This window comes from Quercus suber, unplaced genomic scaffold (genome assembly GCF_002906115.3).
Source record: "Quercus suber isolate HL8 unplaced genomic scaffold, Cork oak 2.0 scaffold_742, whole genome shotgun sequence".
NCBI lineage: Eukaryota > Viridiplantae > Streptophyta > Magnoliopsida > Fagales > Fagaceae > Quercus > Quercus suber.
This window is the reverse complement of record NW_027070180.1, coordinates 234,554-250,583: the sequence shown is the minus strand read 5'-3', so window position 1 is coordinate 250,583 and position 16,030 is coordinate 234,554. Positions and strand designations below refer to the sequence as shown.

General features: G+C 34.3%; 2 protein-coding genes and 1 long non-coding RNA gene across 12 annotated transcripts; all 3 read left to right on the top strand.

Moving 5' to 3' along the window:
* Positions 1-563: 563 nt before the first annotated feature.
* Positions 564-1,286, top strand: LOC136064704 (secreted RxLR effector protein 161-like). The gene has a single exon (XM_065766776.1). The coding sequence runs from the start codon at positions 564-566 to the stop codon at positions 1,284-1,286; it is 723 nt and encodes a 240-aa protein (XP_065622848.1).
* A 2,010-nt stretch (positions 1,287-3,296) lies between these two features.
* On the top strand, positions 3,297-11,800 carry LOC112024625 (uncharacterized). Of its 10 annotated transcripts, none has more exons than XR_010626299.1 (4): positions 3,297-3,581; positions 4,223-4,519; positions 5,197-5,896; positions 6,058-8,352. It is a non-coding gene; the product is annotated as an uncharacterized LOC112024625 (long non-coding RNA). The 10 variants fall into 10 exon arrangements; XR_010626301.1 differs by having other exon boundaries at positions 4,223-5,896; positions 6,058-6,159; positions 7,610-8,352; XR_010626297.1 differs by having other exon boundaries at positions 3,298-3,581; positions 4,223-4,300; positions 4,436-5,896.
* Positions 11,801-15,176: 3,376 nt separating this feature from the next.
* LOC136064703 (uncharacterized) lies at positions 15,177-15,781 on the top strand. The gene is made up of 2 exons (XM_065766775.1): positions 15,177-15,529; positions 15,757-15,781. Exons 1-2 carry the CDS (start codon positions 15,177-15,179, stop codon positions 15,779-15,781), a joined length of 378 nt encoding a protein of 125 aa, XP_065622847.1.
* Positions 15,782-16,030: the final 249 nt, after the last annotated feature.

Below are 16,030 nucleotides of genomic sequence, written 5' to 3'. Positions count from 1 at the left end.
CTTTCTCTCCTGTGGCAAGACTTGAGTCTATTCGAATTCTTATGTCCATCGCGTGCACCATGGATTTCAATCTCTACCAAATGGATGTAAAATGTGCACTTCTAAATGGATATCTGAATGAAGAAGTGTTTGTTGAACAACCTAAAAGCTTTGAGGATCTTCACTTTCCTGATCATGTGTTGAGATTAAAGAAAGCCCTCTATAGCTTAAAACAAGCCCCTAGAGCTTGGTATGATTGGCTTACCTATTATCTCCTGGAGAGAGGATTCAAAAGAGGTTATGCTGATTGAAATCTGTTCATTAAAAATGATGATGATTACCTTTTGGTGGCCCAAGTATATGTTGATGACACAGTATTTGGAGCTACAATTGATGATTGGGCTATAGAATTTTCTGAGGAGATGAAGAAAGAATTTGAGATGAGTATGGTAGGAGAACTTACATTTTTCTTAAGTCTTCAAGTCAAATAAAAGAAGGAAGGCATATTTGTTTCACAAGAAAAGTATGCTAGGAATATTGTCAAAAAAATTGGATTAGACTCCAAAAAGCATGCCTCCACTCCTATGAGTTCTTCCACAAAGCTAAATGTTGATTCTTCTGGAGTGGAAGTGAGTCCAACCTTGTATAAGAGCATTACTGGGAGTTTACTCTATCTCAATGCAAGTAGACCAGATATTATATTCAGTGTTGGTGTTTGTTCTAGATATCAAGCTGCTCCAAAGCAGTCTCACCTAACTGCGGTAAAGAGAATTATATGGTATATCAATGGTACTCCAGATTATGGATTGTGGTATTCCAAGGATTTAAATGCTTGTCTTGCTGGTTATTCAGATGCAGACTGGGCTGGTAGTTTGGATGATCGAAAGAGTACCTCAGGAGGTTGCTTCTACCTTGGTAACAATCTTGTCTCTTGGATGAGCAAGAAACAAAATTCTGTGTCTCTCTCTACAGTTGAAGCTGAATACATAGCCGCTAGAAGTTGCTGCACACAACTCCTTTGGATGAAAAAGCTACTTCATGATTACGGGTTTCCTCAAGATACAATGTGTGTCTTCTGTGATAACACCAGTGCCATAAATCTCTCTAAGAATCTAGTTCAGCATTCGAAGTCAAAACACATAGAGATACACTATCATTTTATCAGGGACTTGGTGGAAGAAAAAGTTGTATGTCTTGAATTCATACACATAGATAATCAAAAGGCAGACATCTTCACCAAACCTCTCGATGGTCCATGGTTTGAATCTCTCCGTAAGACCATTGGTGTTGTTGGTACAATCCCTTGAATCTCATGAGTGTTGTGTGTTTTACCTCTTTATACTGTATCATCTTGGTTGTAGGGTACACACTACTTCCTTGCTTTATTGCATAGCATTATTTTTGTTGTTTTAAAATGTTTTTATTTGTTTTGATCAATCTTTTCTTGCTTTTATGTCAAAAATCCAAAATTTTTGATCGACTTTGTTGAGTATTGTCTCAAAACATGTTTTGCCTTGTACCTTTGTACTAATGGTTTTGTGCATCTACGAGCTTAGCTTGTCTCATATGCATTCATATCTTTGTAGGAAAAATCTTGAAATCTATGTGATTGTTGTAAATAGATCTTCAACCTTGTCATGAATAATTAGTGAATGGTTTTGTTGATCTTGAGACGTGTATAGACTTGTGCCTATATATCTTCCCACTCTTTATTTTGTTGTTTTTGCTTAAAGAGCTCACCAAATGTAAATCTCCAAATGAAAAGAGATATTGAGCTGCAAAAACCTGTCGCACATACTAGTATTTGATTAGGAAAAAGGGAAAGCAACCAAAATAAAATGTATGTTGCCCAAAAAGCCAAAGGCTATCTCATAAAAATTGAAATATTAAAAATTTCAGGCATCTATCTCACTGTAAGGTTGAAATTTATCAACCATCTTGTTGGCTTTATTCCATGCCAATTTGCTTGTAATTTAAGCACTTAGTAACCCTGTATTTAGGTGGGATTATTGTAAGGGTAGTGTATGAGAAGTTGTGAAGAAAAGTTCAAGTATGTGCAAAGAATTAGAGTTTCGCGGCTAGGACTCGCGGGTGGCTCGCGGCTGCAAGTTGCCAACTTCAGGCACGTGAGGTGCACGCAGGGAAGCTGAAGGGTCGCGCTAGTTGTCGCACTACAGGACAAAAATCCCAGGCTGGCCAGGCCGTTACGTCACGACTTGATTTCGCAACTTGGACAAGCCGCGAGACTAAGCCGCCAATTTACCCTGTTTGGCAAAAATTTGTCTCTTCTTATTCTTATATCATCTCACTGTATATATACCCTTATACCTTCTAAATGTAGAGAGCTTCCAGAGAGAATTTTGTGAGAGAAAACCCTAGAGAAAAACAAGATTGCGTCATCCCCAATCTTCATCTAAGAAACTCTACAAATTCCTCTACTCTCTTCCTCTCCATTGTCATACCCTTGAGAGGTCTATTACCAAATCCCTATCTCACCACACCCACGTCTGTGAGAAGGTTTATTTGGTGCTGAGGGAAGCAGTTTGGAAGGAACCAATATACATTGGTTGATGTTATGGTCAAGTAGCGGAATCCGGTAAGCTAGAAAAGAAAAAGGTTCGGCGCAACCTCGTTGGAGCAAGAAGCTTGGAGGGCTTAGGTACCTGGGTAGATTAGGCTTGGAGGGTCTATTGCTGTTCATGTATCCCAACTACATTTTCTAGTGGATTATTGAGCGCTTGGAGAGCGGCGGAGAGGTTTTACGCCAAGGACTTCGGTTTCCTCTTCGATAACACATTGTGTATTGTCCGTGTATTTGCATCGCTCTTCCCTTTATCTTTGTCTTATATTTACTGTTGTGGATGTGTTTATATTTGGCTTAGATTGTCTATCAATTCTGTTGTTGGCTTATTATCATGTTCTGCACATTATTTGTTTGATATAAAGCTTGAATTGATATTTTTATAATTTGGGGTCTAAACATTCAAGGGTGTTTCATACCCATATTGAACTTTCACTCACAATGAAATGTTTTGATTCAAAATGATCAAATGATATGATGTATATGGAGTCAAATGAAAAGCTTCAAAGAATTGTTCTCAAGTTTTTGTGAGAGGTCATATATGCATATCATATACTATATATAATAGCAGAAGCTTTTACCAGGTGCTGACACGTAAGGCAAAATGACCCCTTAAAAAGCTGAAACGTATACAACTTTAAATTAAAAGAGCCGCACGTTGCATCGTTTCAATAATCTTAGAATTTTAACTTTTAATTCTATAGCACCGTTTGAAAAGCATCTCACTATAAATAAAAGAATAAATGACTCAAACTAAACATTAGACAAAAGAAGCATCCGCTGTTTCCATTCGTTAAACACGAGCCGACCAAAAGAAAAACCCCTCCTCACCGATTTGCGTTGCAGTTTGCCCCATGTTTTGTTTCCTCTCTCTGCAACATAGTGCAAACTTGCCAACTTAGATTTCTGCCGTCAAGTCAGTTTAGAGTCACAAGAGAACGATCGTTACATCGTTTGAAGATTCTTTTAATAATTGTTTGGAATCAGCCGATACAGAAGGAGAGAGGACGATAGAGAGACGGTAAGTCTGTATAAACAGTTCTGTCATCACCATTAGGGCCTCTGCCCATAAGTTCTGTTTTTAATTTTACAAATTGGGGTTTTTTTTAGGAGAGTCATTTGGGCGTTATTTATGATTTGGGTATTTTGGTTTGATCGGATATGATTTAGGTTTTTCGGTTAGGAGTAGTTTTTTTTAATTTATGTAGATAGATGGGTTAGATTTGGTTTAATCTCTTACCCTATTGTCTTCTTTAGGTTTGCTATCAATTTAGGGATTTGAAATCAGGGAAACAATCTAGAAGATCAAATTCTAAATGAATTGTTATTAGGAATTTTTAGTTTCTGGGTTTTGTATCAAATTCTAATTGAATTGTTATTAGAAATTTTCAATTTCCTGGGTTTTGTTCCTTTGCTTTCATGAATTTCAGTTTCATATTTTGTTTTGTTTGTTTGTGCCTATTTGGGTTGCATTTGTTTAGGGTATCTGTCTAAAATCAACATGCATGACTTTTATTTATGTTGTTTTTTTTACAGTTGGTATTTATCTCATTCCTTCTTTCTATGTTTTTGTTTATGATGTTCTCTTTGTTCATTTTTGTCAAGTAATTTGAGTGCTTTTTATTAAAAAATAAAAATATAATATAATTTTTTCCCCTGCAGTTGCGATACATAGGCTACAGTTTACAGATCGTAGTGATTGCGACATTGCATTAGAACGAGTACCAAATATTTTGAAAGGTAAGTTTTTACCAATGTTAACTTTTAAAATCCCACACCGGCTCAGTATGTAACCAGTCTATCTGCCTTCTTATATACTATTTTTTCTCTTCAGTTTTTCCCTTTTTTGTTATGCTTTTTTTCTTCTGCGGGAAGAAACCCAGTGACGCTTGATGAGAAAGAACAGAGGCCTGCCTTCACTCGCCTGCCACCACTGGTCAGCCAGTGAAACCACTACCAGTAAAATTGATTTCTTTCTTTTTTCCCTTTCAGTTGTACTGCTTTGGATTTTATTTCTTAATCTTCTTCTCCTTTACTATTATAGAGTGAATTGGGGAATTGAGCCTTTAATTAGTAGTAGTTGCATTGATATTTATTTTAGGTTTTTTTTTTGTTGTATACCCATAACCAGTAAAGTTATTTATTTATTTTTTTTCCTTCTCTTTTTCAAATCTGGGGATTAAATATGATTTAGGTTTGAATTTTTTGGTTGGATTGCTTTAGATTTAATTATTTGAGTTAAAAACTTAAAATGCAATCGAAACTCGAAAGGCTTGAGATACAGAGATAGGAGAGACAGAGTTCATAGGGCACCAAGATATAAATATTTAAGGCCGGCCATAACCATCAGTTTTTCCTCTACCGTCCGTTCCCTTGCCGGACTTAGGCCACCAGAACCACAATCACAAAGAGAAACAGTTTGAGAGAGACTCAAAGTTCTAAGGAAAAAAAAAATCAGTTCTAATTCTTATTTTTCAGATTTGTATATTCATTTTTTTTTTTGTTAATGCTATTGTTTAAATAATGTGGTAAGTCCATCCAAACCTGATCTCCTCCTTTTCTTTTATCAAATTTCTATTTTTTTTTTCTTTTCAATTTCCCGTAATTTTCATTTACTCCTCATTTTGTCACTAAAGGGGAGAAGAATTTAGAAAGTTCTCTGCAAGCATTGCAAATGATTGATATTCAAGACTCACCAAATTTGGGGAACTGTAGATTTTTTGGTTTCTCCTTTCCTGTCAATAAAAATGGCCCAAGAAAAGATTACCCATTTTCCAATAATACAGACACAAAGTGGTAAGTTTATCTCCTACTCTTCCTCTTCTCTTTTAGATTAAACTTTTTCTCTATTTTTGAAACCCAAATTCCAAAGGGTCTGCTATTTCTTTCCAAGTATAAACCCACTTCATAGTATAATTCACAAATTTTTCAGATGGATGATCATGAAAGTGAGTAAATAATAGAAATTCAAGAATCAACAGTATTAAAATGGTTCGCAAAATATAAGATACTTCCAGCTCTAATCAATGCAACAACCATTGGAATTTAAAAGGTGTTCTTTATTGGTCATGTCATTGCATGCTTAGTATTTTAAATTTTTTAATCCACTGGTAGCTTCTGATTTTGCATAGGATTCTTCTGCATTGTCAAGGATACTTGGACATAACCTGTATTTGGGGTCTATTCTTCTTATAGTGACCTAAGCCAGTCTTCAATCAGCCAAAACTTTGAAACAACCACATTCTTAGTTGGTGGCTTCATATTTCGTGGATGTTAAAGATTTGGTCGAGTGGTGGGTTCCTAACAACATGCTCTTTGGTGGTACTTAAGTGTAAGGTTTGTCAGAGTGGTCAAGAATTTTTTTTAAGTTATTTCCATAATCTTAGCAACAACTGGATAAATCTTATTTCTTGCTGCCAGAGTGGTTAACAATTGCACATGGCCCAAATGGGTGTTAATTTGAATGCTATGTGATTAGAGTTCATTAAAATTTATAGTTATGACAACTGGAAAAGTTAAGGAAGTATTCAATCTGACTTAGGAGCATACTAGAGTGAGATGGCAAGACAAAAGGGTGTTGAACAACCTTGAGAAAACATGTAAGAATCTATAACCTATTAATATTTTGTGTAAGATCTACTTTCGACGGGTTTAAAAATCTGCACCTATTACAAAGAATACAATTTTTTTCCTGGTTTAAAATCAATATTTTTCATTAATGCTATGTTAGATACCTACTTGACTCTTTTTTTTTGTTCTTGATTTAGTTTTGGTTGATTGGATGAGGTTTGATCCTTTAGTAATTTCAGATTTTATTTGTTCATTTCTCCAATGCATTTTACTCAATGATTATTTCTATGCATGAAAGAATCCTCTTTTGTAAATAGATCAACTGTTTCTATGATGTCATATGGCAATTTGCTATTTTTTTGGAACCTGTTTTGTGGTGGTTGAGTTTTGGAGTTGGTTAGCTAAATCTTATTTGCTAATACAATGTTAATTGTGCCTTTTCTCTGCATGTAATTTGGTCTTTGCATTATGTGGGAGGCATGTCCTTATATAAAAGAAGCTAGATTACTTATGAAACAAATGCTTTCTCAGCGTCCTAATTTTTCACAAAGTCTGTTAGTGTCACATGAAAATTATAAGCACTGCAACATTGCTATTTTTTTCCCCTAATGACCAAAAGTGAAGTGCAAATTCAGTGTGCAAAAAAAGGGGAAATCATAACCAGCCTGGGATTCTACTTTCAGAGATTTAAAGTCAGTTTGGTGTGATCCTCAATAGTCAAGTACTCTTTGTAAGCCTTTTGTTATTTTGGCTATTGAATTGTTAACATTCTAATGTACGTTTAGACAAATGGCTATCTACTTAAGTTGGTCTCAAAGCTTAAGCAAACAATGATTTTATCTACATTTGCATCCCTTAATGATCATTTGAAGTAAAGAACAACATGAATTTCCTAAACAAGTGTAGAAAGATCACATGCTAGATAGAACTATACAAAAGGTATACCAGTTGCAAGGTGCTTTAGTCATTTTATATTCTTCAATAGATGGGGAAATTTCAAACATTGCAACTGTGTACTAGAGATTGAGAAAGAGTAGCTACAGGAGAGCTTACAAATTGTGATTTAAGGTTTTAAACTTACCTTATCTGATTTAATATAATTCCACCCGTTCTTTAAAAGAATTGAATCAATAAAACTTTCAGAAATTGTTGTTTCTTTTAAGACTCGAGTTTAATAATATGAACAATTTTGAAGAAAACTTTACTCTTTTGCTATGGAATTGTTGTTTTAAATTTTAATACATTATCCTTTCTTATTTATCCATTTTTATGAATATAGTTTCTTGCTCTTTTCATGTTTGGTGCATCTTAATTTGTTATATTATTTTGCTATCTTGGAGAGTTAGTCATGTTATTCAAGCGTGTTGCACTAGAGTCACTACATACTTCCTCATGTTTGTAAGATTTCAACTTTGTCCTTCTTATTATATGTATTTTAAAATTTTATGAATTGACATTTAATGGGATTTTTCTCCTTAGTTAAATGTGGATGATAGAAAAGGTTTAAGAAAACATGAAGATGGGAGACATACTTAGGTTTATGGTGGCCAATTGTTTCAACAATTGCATGTTGGTGCACATACAAGTATAAAAGAAAATTGACTTATGTGGGTGAGGTGTAACCAATGCATATTACAAAGGTGATTGCAGGTATTTTAAATTAATTATTGTTACTTTTTTTTTTCCTTTATGATTTATATGTATAAATATAACCAAGCTAAAATATTACATTCACTTTTTATGTGTATAACTATAACAAAGCTATCTTAGAATTTTTATCATATCATGTTCACTTTTCATTTGTTTTTCTTATTTATTGGATTTTCCTTGGTCAAGATTGAACCTGCATTATGTAAGCTTTTCTAGGTTTAGGAATATTTTTTATATTGGCTGATGATATTTTTGATATGTTTAGCCGATGAAGAAATTACGAGATTAAACGCAATGTTCAAAGACATGGTTGTTGACAACTTTGGGACTACAAGATTTAGACATGAAGCATGAAGTCATTAATTATTATTTTTGGATAAGTGCATTTCTTTATTTCTATTACTTATATGTATTGTTGTATTATGCGTTTTGTATTATTTAAACTAACAGCAAACATACTTACTGATTTCTTTATAAACTGTATACTATAATGCATTCGTTGAATATTATAAATGTTATTTTGAACTTTGAATATGATGCAAGAAATCTACTTGAGAAAAATAGTTTGTTTCCATTGCTTTAAGTTTTACATTTTGTTTGTGATTTAAGGTTATAGTAACAACCGATGCTTTGTGATTTTTTAACAGTTTATTTCTATTACTTATATGTATTGTTGTATTATGCGTTTTGTATTATTTAAACTAACAGCAAACATACTTACTGATTTCTTTATAAACTGTATACTATAATGCATTCGTTGAATATTATAAATGTTATTTTGAACTTTGAATATGATGCAAGAAATCTACTTGAGAAAAATAGTTTGTTTCCATTGCTTTAAGTTTTACATTTTGTTTGTGATTTAAGGTTATAGTAACAACCGATGCTTTGTGATTTTTTAACAGTTTCGAAATTGAAGAGAGAAACAAATTAGAGAAAAAGATGTAATTCTAGATCTAAGTCTATCCAAGTTGCATGGGCAAATATATCTGATGTATAGATATAGATTCCTAGCTTATTGTAGAGAAGATTGATACAATTTATATTTACTATGATTGATTGAACCATTTTCATTTAATATCTATTGATTGTAATTATTAAGAAACATTGTCTAAGACATTATGTGTATACTACCCTGATTCTTAAATTATTCTCAACTGAATATCCTACAAAAAAAGCATGTAGTAGTATTGCTATATATTCACTTAGTACTCAATCATGTTATGATTTCAGAATCATAATTGGATGGGTTGAAGAAAGAATCATCGTTCAATTGTGTTTTTTTTTTTTTTGGATATGTGTGTGTGTGTGTATGAAAGTATTATTTGTGTGGTGTTTTTGTAAATAACTTTTAAGTTGATTGTCTTAAAATGATCTCGTGCATTGCGCGGGTTAAATGCTAGTTTCTATAATTGAGATGGATCACATTATCTAGTACTAGTTGTGTATGCCTTAATTGAATTAATCATTGAAGCTTCACTTTATATTAAAGACTATCTCATTTTTGATACCCACACACAACACACAAGTTTATGTTCAATGAATGCCTTATTCATTTGTGTGATTGTACTCGTTTAAATGTGTTTTCACAAGCTCAATCCTTGTTGATCAAACACAAAAAGATTTTTGAGTTTTTTAGCTTGTTTTTGGAAAGTATTTTGTTTATACAAAAATGTCAAAAATTTCAAAAATAGTGTTGCCTTGTTTTGGCAACTCAGTCGCAAGTTGGTCTAGTCGCATGCCTCAATCGCGAGCTTACTCCGAGATTTTTCGTGGCTCACTGGTGAGTCATGGTCTCAGTCGCGAAAAATACTTAGAAAATTTTTCAAAACTTGAGATTATATGATTTTCGCGACTTAGTGTGGCGACTTGTTCGCGGGTGGAAGGTCTAGTCATGAGGGTTACAAAGAGATTTTCGCGGCTCCCCTGGCGACTGTCTCACGAGTAGACCTTCCAATTGCGAAAAACACTTAGAAATTTTTTTAGAAATCTTAACTTCTATGTGTTTCGCGGCTTACCTGGTGATTGACTGGCGACTTAATCCAGTCGCGAGAAACACATGTTTTGCGTTTTAAGGACAGTTTTTAAAATCATTTCAGTTTTCCCTGGATCTATTGTGACTGTTCACTATCTTCATCATTTAAACTGCTTTCATTTTCACCATGTTTGTGCATACATCACCATTGTTGTCCATCATTTCTAATTTGATCCTCAAGACAAGGTATGGGCTCTATCTCTTTCATAGTATTGGTCACAGTTACAGCTTATTCCTCATGATTTGTATGGTTTAAAGATATTTGTATATCCCTTGTTTGATCTTGTCTCTGATCTCATGTTTTGAAATTACTTTGTCTTGTTGGTGGTTATGTATGGATCTTCTTTATTTTGAGTACACATTGTGATGTTTGTAGCACACACACACACACACACTCATTTTCATGTTTGGAACCTAAATCCCAATTTTTTTAGGGTTTCTCTCTTTACCTATGTTTTGGAATTTTCCCAATGCTAATAGTGTTTGGTGCCTTGTTTGGTATTTTCTTTTGATAAAACATGACACAGGGCAAAAATGTCTCCATTCAAGAGAGCAGTTGTAAAAGAGGGAAACAACAAAGGGAAGGAACATGTCATTGATGTTGATGAACTCTTACCTAGAGCAAAAAGGACTCGCTCATCATCTGGAGTGTTCAATCCCAACAAGTTCAGATCCTATGCTGCCTTTCAGAATCATGAAGTTTTTTTCAAAAATGCTACACCGTTACTCGAAAGGGTTGTTGATCAACCTTCCCTTTTTGACACCGACATTCCTCAATGGTTTGCTCACAAAGATTGAAATTACCTTCTTTCCGATATTGATGATGCATATGAAGACTTGGTCAAAGAGTTTTATGCCAATGCAGTTGTTGAAGGCGAAGAACTCAAGTGCTGGGTTAGACGAAAGAGTTTCTCAGTCTCTCTAACATATCTGGTTGAGATTCTTTACATCAATCGACCAATGTTTAAATAATCACTGGTTTACGATGATTTATGTCCAGACGAGGACTTACTCCGGGATGCTCTTGGAAAAGACTTGGAATTCTCATCAAATGGGAACTCAGTCAGTGTTTCCTTTTTTCCTTCGAAATTGAGAGTGTTTACAGTCATCATGTCTTACAAGTTGTACCCATTATCTAGCACTGGGTACATGAACCTTGGTCATGCCCTGTTTCTTCACGATCTGATCTCCGATGTTGAAATTGACATTTGTGCACACATCTTTCATGTCTTGTGCAAAATGGTTCTTTGAACTGAATCACGGATATGCATTTCGTTTTGCTGCCTTATTTTTAGGATATTAAAGCTCAAAGGTATTCATCCTTCACTAGATGAATCTCTCTGCACAAAACTGGCACCAATCAACATGCGTACGTACAACACCAGCATTGGTTATAGTCCGAAGGGGATCAAAACAGAGCCTTCAGCCTCTTACAGTGGTTCACGCTTTAGCACCTCCACATCTGATAAGCAATTAGACAACATTGTGAAATCTATCAACGAGTTGAGTGCCAAGATGTCTACCTTTCATCTATCTTGCACCATCTCAACATTCGATGGGATATGAAATTCACCTCTATCCAAACTCAATTGGATCAAATTCAAAAAAAAGCTAGAAGATGATGCGGACTAGCTATTCCATGACAAAAAAGGGGGAGATAATGTTGGCAGGGGGAGTATAATGATAGGAGGAGAAACAACTGGATCAAAGGAGGAGATTTTAGCAAGAAGGATTCTATTTATTTTCAGTTTTATATTAACTTTGTTTTGTTTATTTAGTATTTTATTTACTGTGTTTTGTACCTGTTACCTTTGTAGGTTTTTAAGGTTCTTAGTTTAATATTTGTACCTATGTTGCTTTTGTAAGCTTTTAGGGTTTGTTTCTATGCTATTTTGTAGGCTTTTATGGCCTGTACCATGCTTATGCAGCCTGTATGCTTTGTTACCTTGTACTTCAAGCTAAATGTTATGAATTTTCCTTAAGTATTCTTACTCTTGTGCCCTTGTAGGATTTTATTCCTTAATGCTTATACTTCATGTACTGTGCATTGGTTGAGTGTTAGTCATTTAAGTGACTTGCTTTGTGCTTATCATCTTGAATGTCTGGATGTTCATTCCAAGTGTGAATAAGCATTGTGGTCACTATCTTACAGTGATTGCTTGTTTGGTCAAGCCATGATTTATTATTTTATTCCATTTTGCTTGATCATATTGTGCTTGCTCCATATGCATTACAAGTTTTTTGCATACAATTAACTTATTGTGTTATTGTGTTTTAGGAGATTTTTTGGTCTTCTGATTCAAGAGTTTCACAGATTCTAGAGTTAGGTGTGAGTGAGTTTTCCAATTGTTCCCAATTCACATGTTAAGTCTAGAGTTTGTTTTATGGTTTTGTGACGGAATAGCCAAAGGGAGAGATTGTAAGGTTGAATTTAATCAACCATCTTATTGGCTTTATTCTGTGCCAAATTTGCTTATATTTTAGCATTTGTAACCCTATATTTAGGTGGGAAGCTTGTAAGGGTAGTGAGTGAGAGAGTGTGAAGAAATGCTCAAGATTGTCCAAAGAAACAGGGACTCACGACTGGATCTCACAGGTGGCTCGCAGCTTGCAAGTCGCTAGAAGTTGCACACGTGCCAAGCATGCTAGAAGCTGAAAAGTCACACCAGCTTTTGTACTACAGGACAAAAGTCCCAGGCTGGCCAGGCCGTTAGCTTGTGACTTGAACTCGTGACTCAACCTAGTCGTGAGGCCAAGTCGTCAAAACACCCTGTTTTGAAAAACCTTACGTTTCACATTCCATTCTCACCCTAGTATAAATACCCCTCATTCCCACGAAATGTAGAGAGCTTCCAGAGAGAATTTTGAGAGAGAAACCCTAGAGAAAACAAGATTGCCTCATCCACAATCTTCACCTAAGAGACTCTTCAAATTCTTCAACTTTCTTCCTCTCTATTGATACATCCCTGAGAGGTTTTTGACCAAATCCTTTTCTCACCATACCCAGGACAATGAGAAGGTTCTTTTGGTGCTGAGGGAAGCAGTTTGGAAGGAACCAATGATTATTGGTTGATGCTATGGTTTATAGCAGAATTTGGTAAGTTAGAAAAGAAAAAGGTTCGGCGCAACCTAGTTGGAGCAAGAAGCTTGGAGGGCTTAGGTACCTGGGTAGATTAGGCTTGAAGGGTTTATTACTATTCATGTATCCCAACTACATTTTCTAGTGGATTATTAATTGCTTGGAAGGCGGCAAAGAGATTTTACGCTGAGGGCTTCGGTTTCCTCTTTGATAACACATCGTGTGTTGTCCTTGTGTTTGCATCTCTCTTCCCTTTATCTTTATCATTTAATTACTACTGTGATTGTGATTATTTGTCGTTTAGATTGTTTATCAATTCTGTTATAAGCTTGTTATCATTTTCCGCACATACATTGTTTGATATAAAGCTTGAATTGGTAATTTGTTGTTTAGGAGTCTAAACGTTCATAGTGTTTTCAACGCTATTTGAGCTTTCATAATATGTGGTTGAGTTTTGGAATTTATGAAAACTATTATCTTTGTGTTTCAAATTTCTGCATAAAGTTATTGTTCCATAAACCCTGTGTGCATTGATCTATATATGCGATATATTGTTTTGCATGGTTCCAAGAGGACACGGATGTAACTTTTGTTTTGTGCCATATGTTTTTGGTGTTTGTATTCATCAAGGACACCATCTACACATCTTGCGAACAGGTTTATTGAAGTGGTTTATAAACATAATCGAATAGGAATGATGTACATTGATTCTCATGTAATCATTTAATATTCGATTTTGCCGTTAGTTTTAAATTTTTCTTAAATAAAACTGGTAGAACGGTCAAAGCATGAGCATTTCGTTTTGCATTGGTTGGTTATAGTTGACAGTTGAATTTTATTTGATAACCGTTCCCAATGCCATTAACTTATATGAAACATGATGATATCGGGTTCACACCAAGGATGAATATTGTGTTGGTTATTATATTATATCAAGTGGCGTTTGACTTTTGGCTAGTGATACATGTATGATTTTATGGTAAACGTGTACTATTGTTAGTCTTGCTTGATATAATTATATGTTATCAAGGATTCAAGGCCTAACTTCATGAATTGATTAATATATATATATATATATGTGTGTGTGCGCGCGCGCTAATGTACAAACCACGGTATCAATTCATGTTTATATATATTAAGATTTGCATGATTAAGAAGCATTGTTTCTTGCCTTGGTTTATATATTTATAGTCAAACAATTCATATTAATGCTAGGGTTATGAAATTTATTTCTAATGAGATTAGGATTATGTTTTCAAGGTGTCTAGCATTATTATGGTTCTCGATTTTATAAACCTTTAATTTAAAATATCTAGTGGGAAAGAGATACAATGGTTGGATCTCACAGCCTCCATTGTCCGTTCATAGTAGTATGAAATATATACTTTGTCTTTGCTTTGAGCTTAGCATTCCATGCAGAGAGTATTTATTTCATGGTGCTACAAGATTAAATTACCTAGTTTATAGTGGTTTGATCAAACACCTTGTCTTAGCCTTGAGCTTTGCATTCCATGTGGAGGGTGTTTTGTATCATGGTACTACAAAATAAACCTATTAAGAGAGATGAAATGTGGCTATAGATGATTCTAGATGATGTATACATTAGACTAAGTATTATAGTATCCTCTATGTTAAGTTCTTACTATTATTACTTAGAGGCTAAATGTAAAACGACATATTATTAGTGTTTGATAAGAGTTATCATGATAGCACTAGTAATAAGAATAGTTCTCAATCAATTATTGTATTTAATATTCACTCTATGCTGAGAGATATTGAATATGGAATTGGGTTGTCATTGCATATTTTATATTATGGTTTTATAAAAGTTCTATACTATATGTTTATATGCTAAATTGATAATGTCTAATTTACTAATTATATTCATGTTTGTTATTTTCAAATTTAAAATCATGGCATCATTTAGCCCACTTGTTGCTATTCTTAATCAAAACAAATTGACTAGTTCCAACTATGTTGACTGGAAAAGAAATTTGGACATTGTTCTTATTGTTGAAGAGCACAAATATGTGCTTACTCAACTATGTCCTAACTTTCCATCATTAGATGCTCCTCTTGAGAAAAAACAGCGATATGATCGTTGGCAGAAATCTAATAAGATGGCTAAGTACTATATCCTAGCATCTATTTCAAATGTTCTATAGCATCAAATGCAGGATGTAGAACTGGCTTCGGACATAATGCTAAGTCTAAAGGAGATGTTTGGTGAGCAAGGCTGTTCTGCAAGACAAGAAACTATGAGGTAGATTTATAATACCAAAATGGCTGAAGGTACTTCAGTGAGGGAGTATTGTCTGAGGATGATCTCTAATCTGAATACATTGGAAGTTTTAGGTGCCGATATTGATGGAGAATCCCAAGTGGATATGATACTCCAGTCACTACTAGAATCATTCAAGGAATTTAGGCTTAACTATAATATGAACAAAAAGGTTTATACATTGTCTGAATTGATGAATGAGTTGGTAGTGGCGAAAGGCATCCTTGGTACTTCTCGTGTTTATGCCAATATGGTTGAAGCTTCTACTTCTCAACCTAAGTCGAAAGGCAAGGAAGAAGAAGAAAAAGAAGAAGAAGAAGAAGAAGAAGAAGAAGGACTTTGCCAAACAAGATGGTAAACAAGTTGCCTTAGGAGTTGCCAACAAAGGAAAGAAAATCAAAGGAAAGTGTTTCCATTATCGTGAGAAAGGACATTAGAAGAGGAATTGTCCAATATTTAAGGCTGCTAAGAATAAAGGTATGAAAAGTACATTCTTTCTTGAAACATGTTTAGTACAGAATCCCACAGATTATTGGTGTGTGGATTCAAGTTATACTAATCATATCTGCAAATCTTTGCAGGGGTTTCAAGAGACTAGAAAGCTAATGAAGGGAAAATGTTTCTTACCTTGGTTGATGGGAGCAGGATTCCAGTTGTAACTATTGGAGTGTTTAATTTATGTTTTGAATCTAAAGTTTTAATATTAGAAGACTATTTGTATGTACTTGATGTTCGTAGGAATTTAATTTCTACAACTTATTTAGGTAAACATGGATATTATGTTATCCTTAAAGACAATGTTGTAATAAAGAAGGATAAAATGTTTATATGTTTTGGCAATATTGTAGATGGTCT

Coding starts and splice junctions, on each gene's coding strand:
- LOC136064704 (XM_065766776.1), top strand. CDS start 564: ATGAGTTCTTCCACAAAGCTAAATGTTGATTCTTCTGGAGTGGAAGTG.
- LOC136064703 (XM_065766775.1), top strand. CDS start 15,177: ATGGCTGAAGGTACTTCAGTGAGGGAGTATTGTCTGAGGATGATCTCT. Junction 15,530..15,756: donor GGACTTTGCCAAACAAGATG/GTAAACAAGTTG, acceptor AAATCTTTGCAG/GGGTTTCAAGAGACTAGAAA.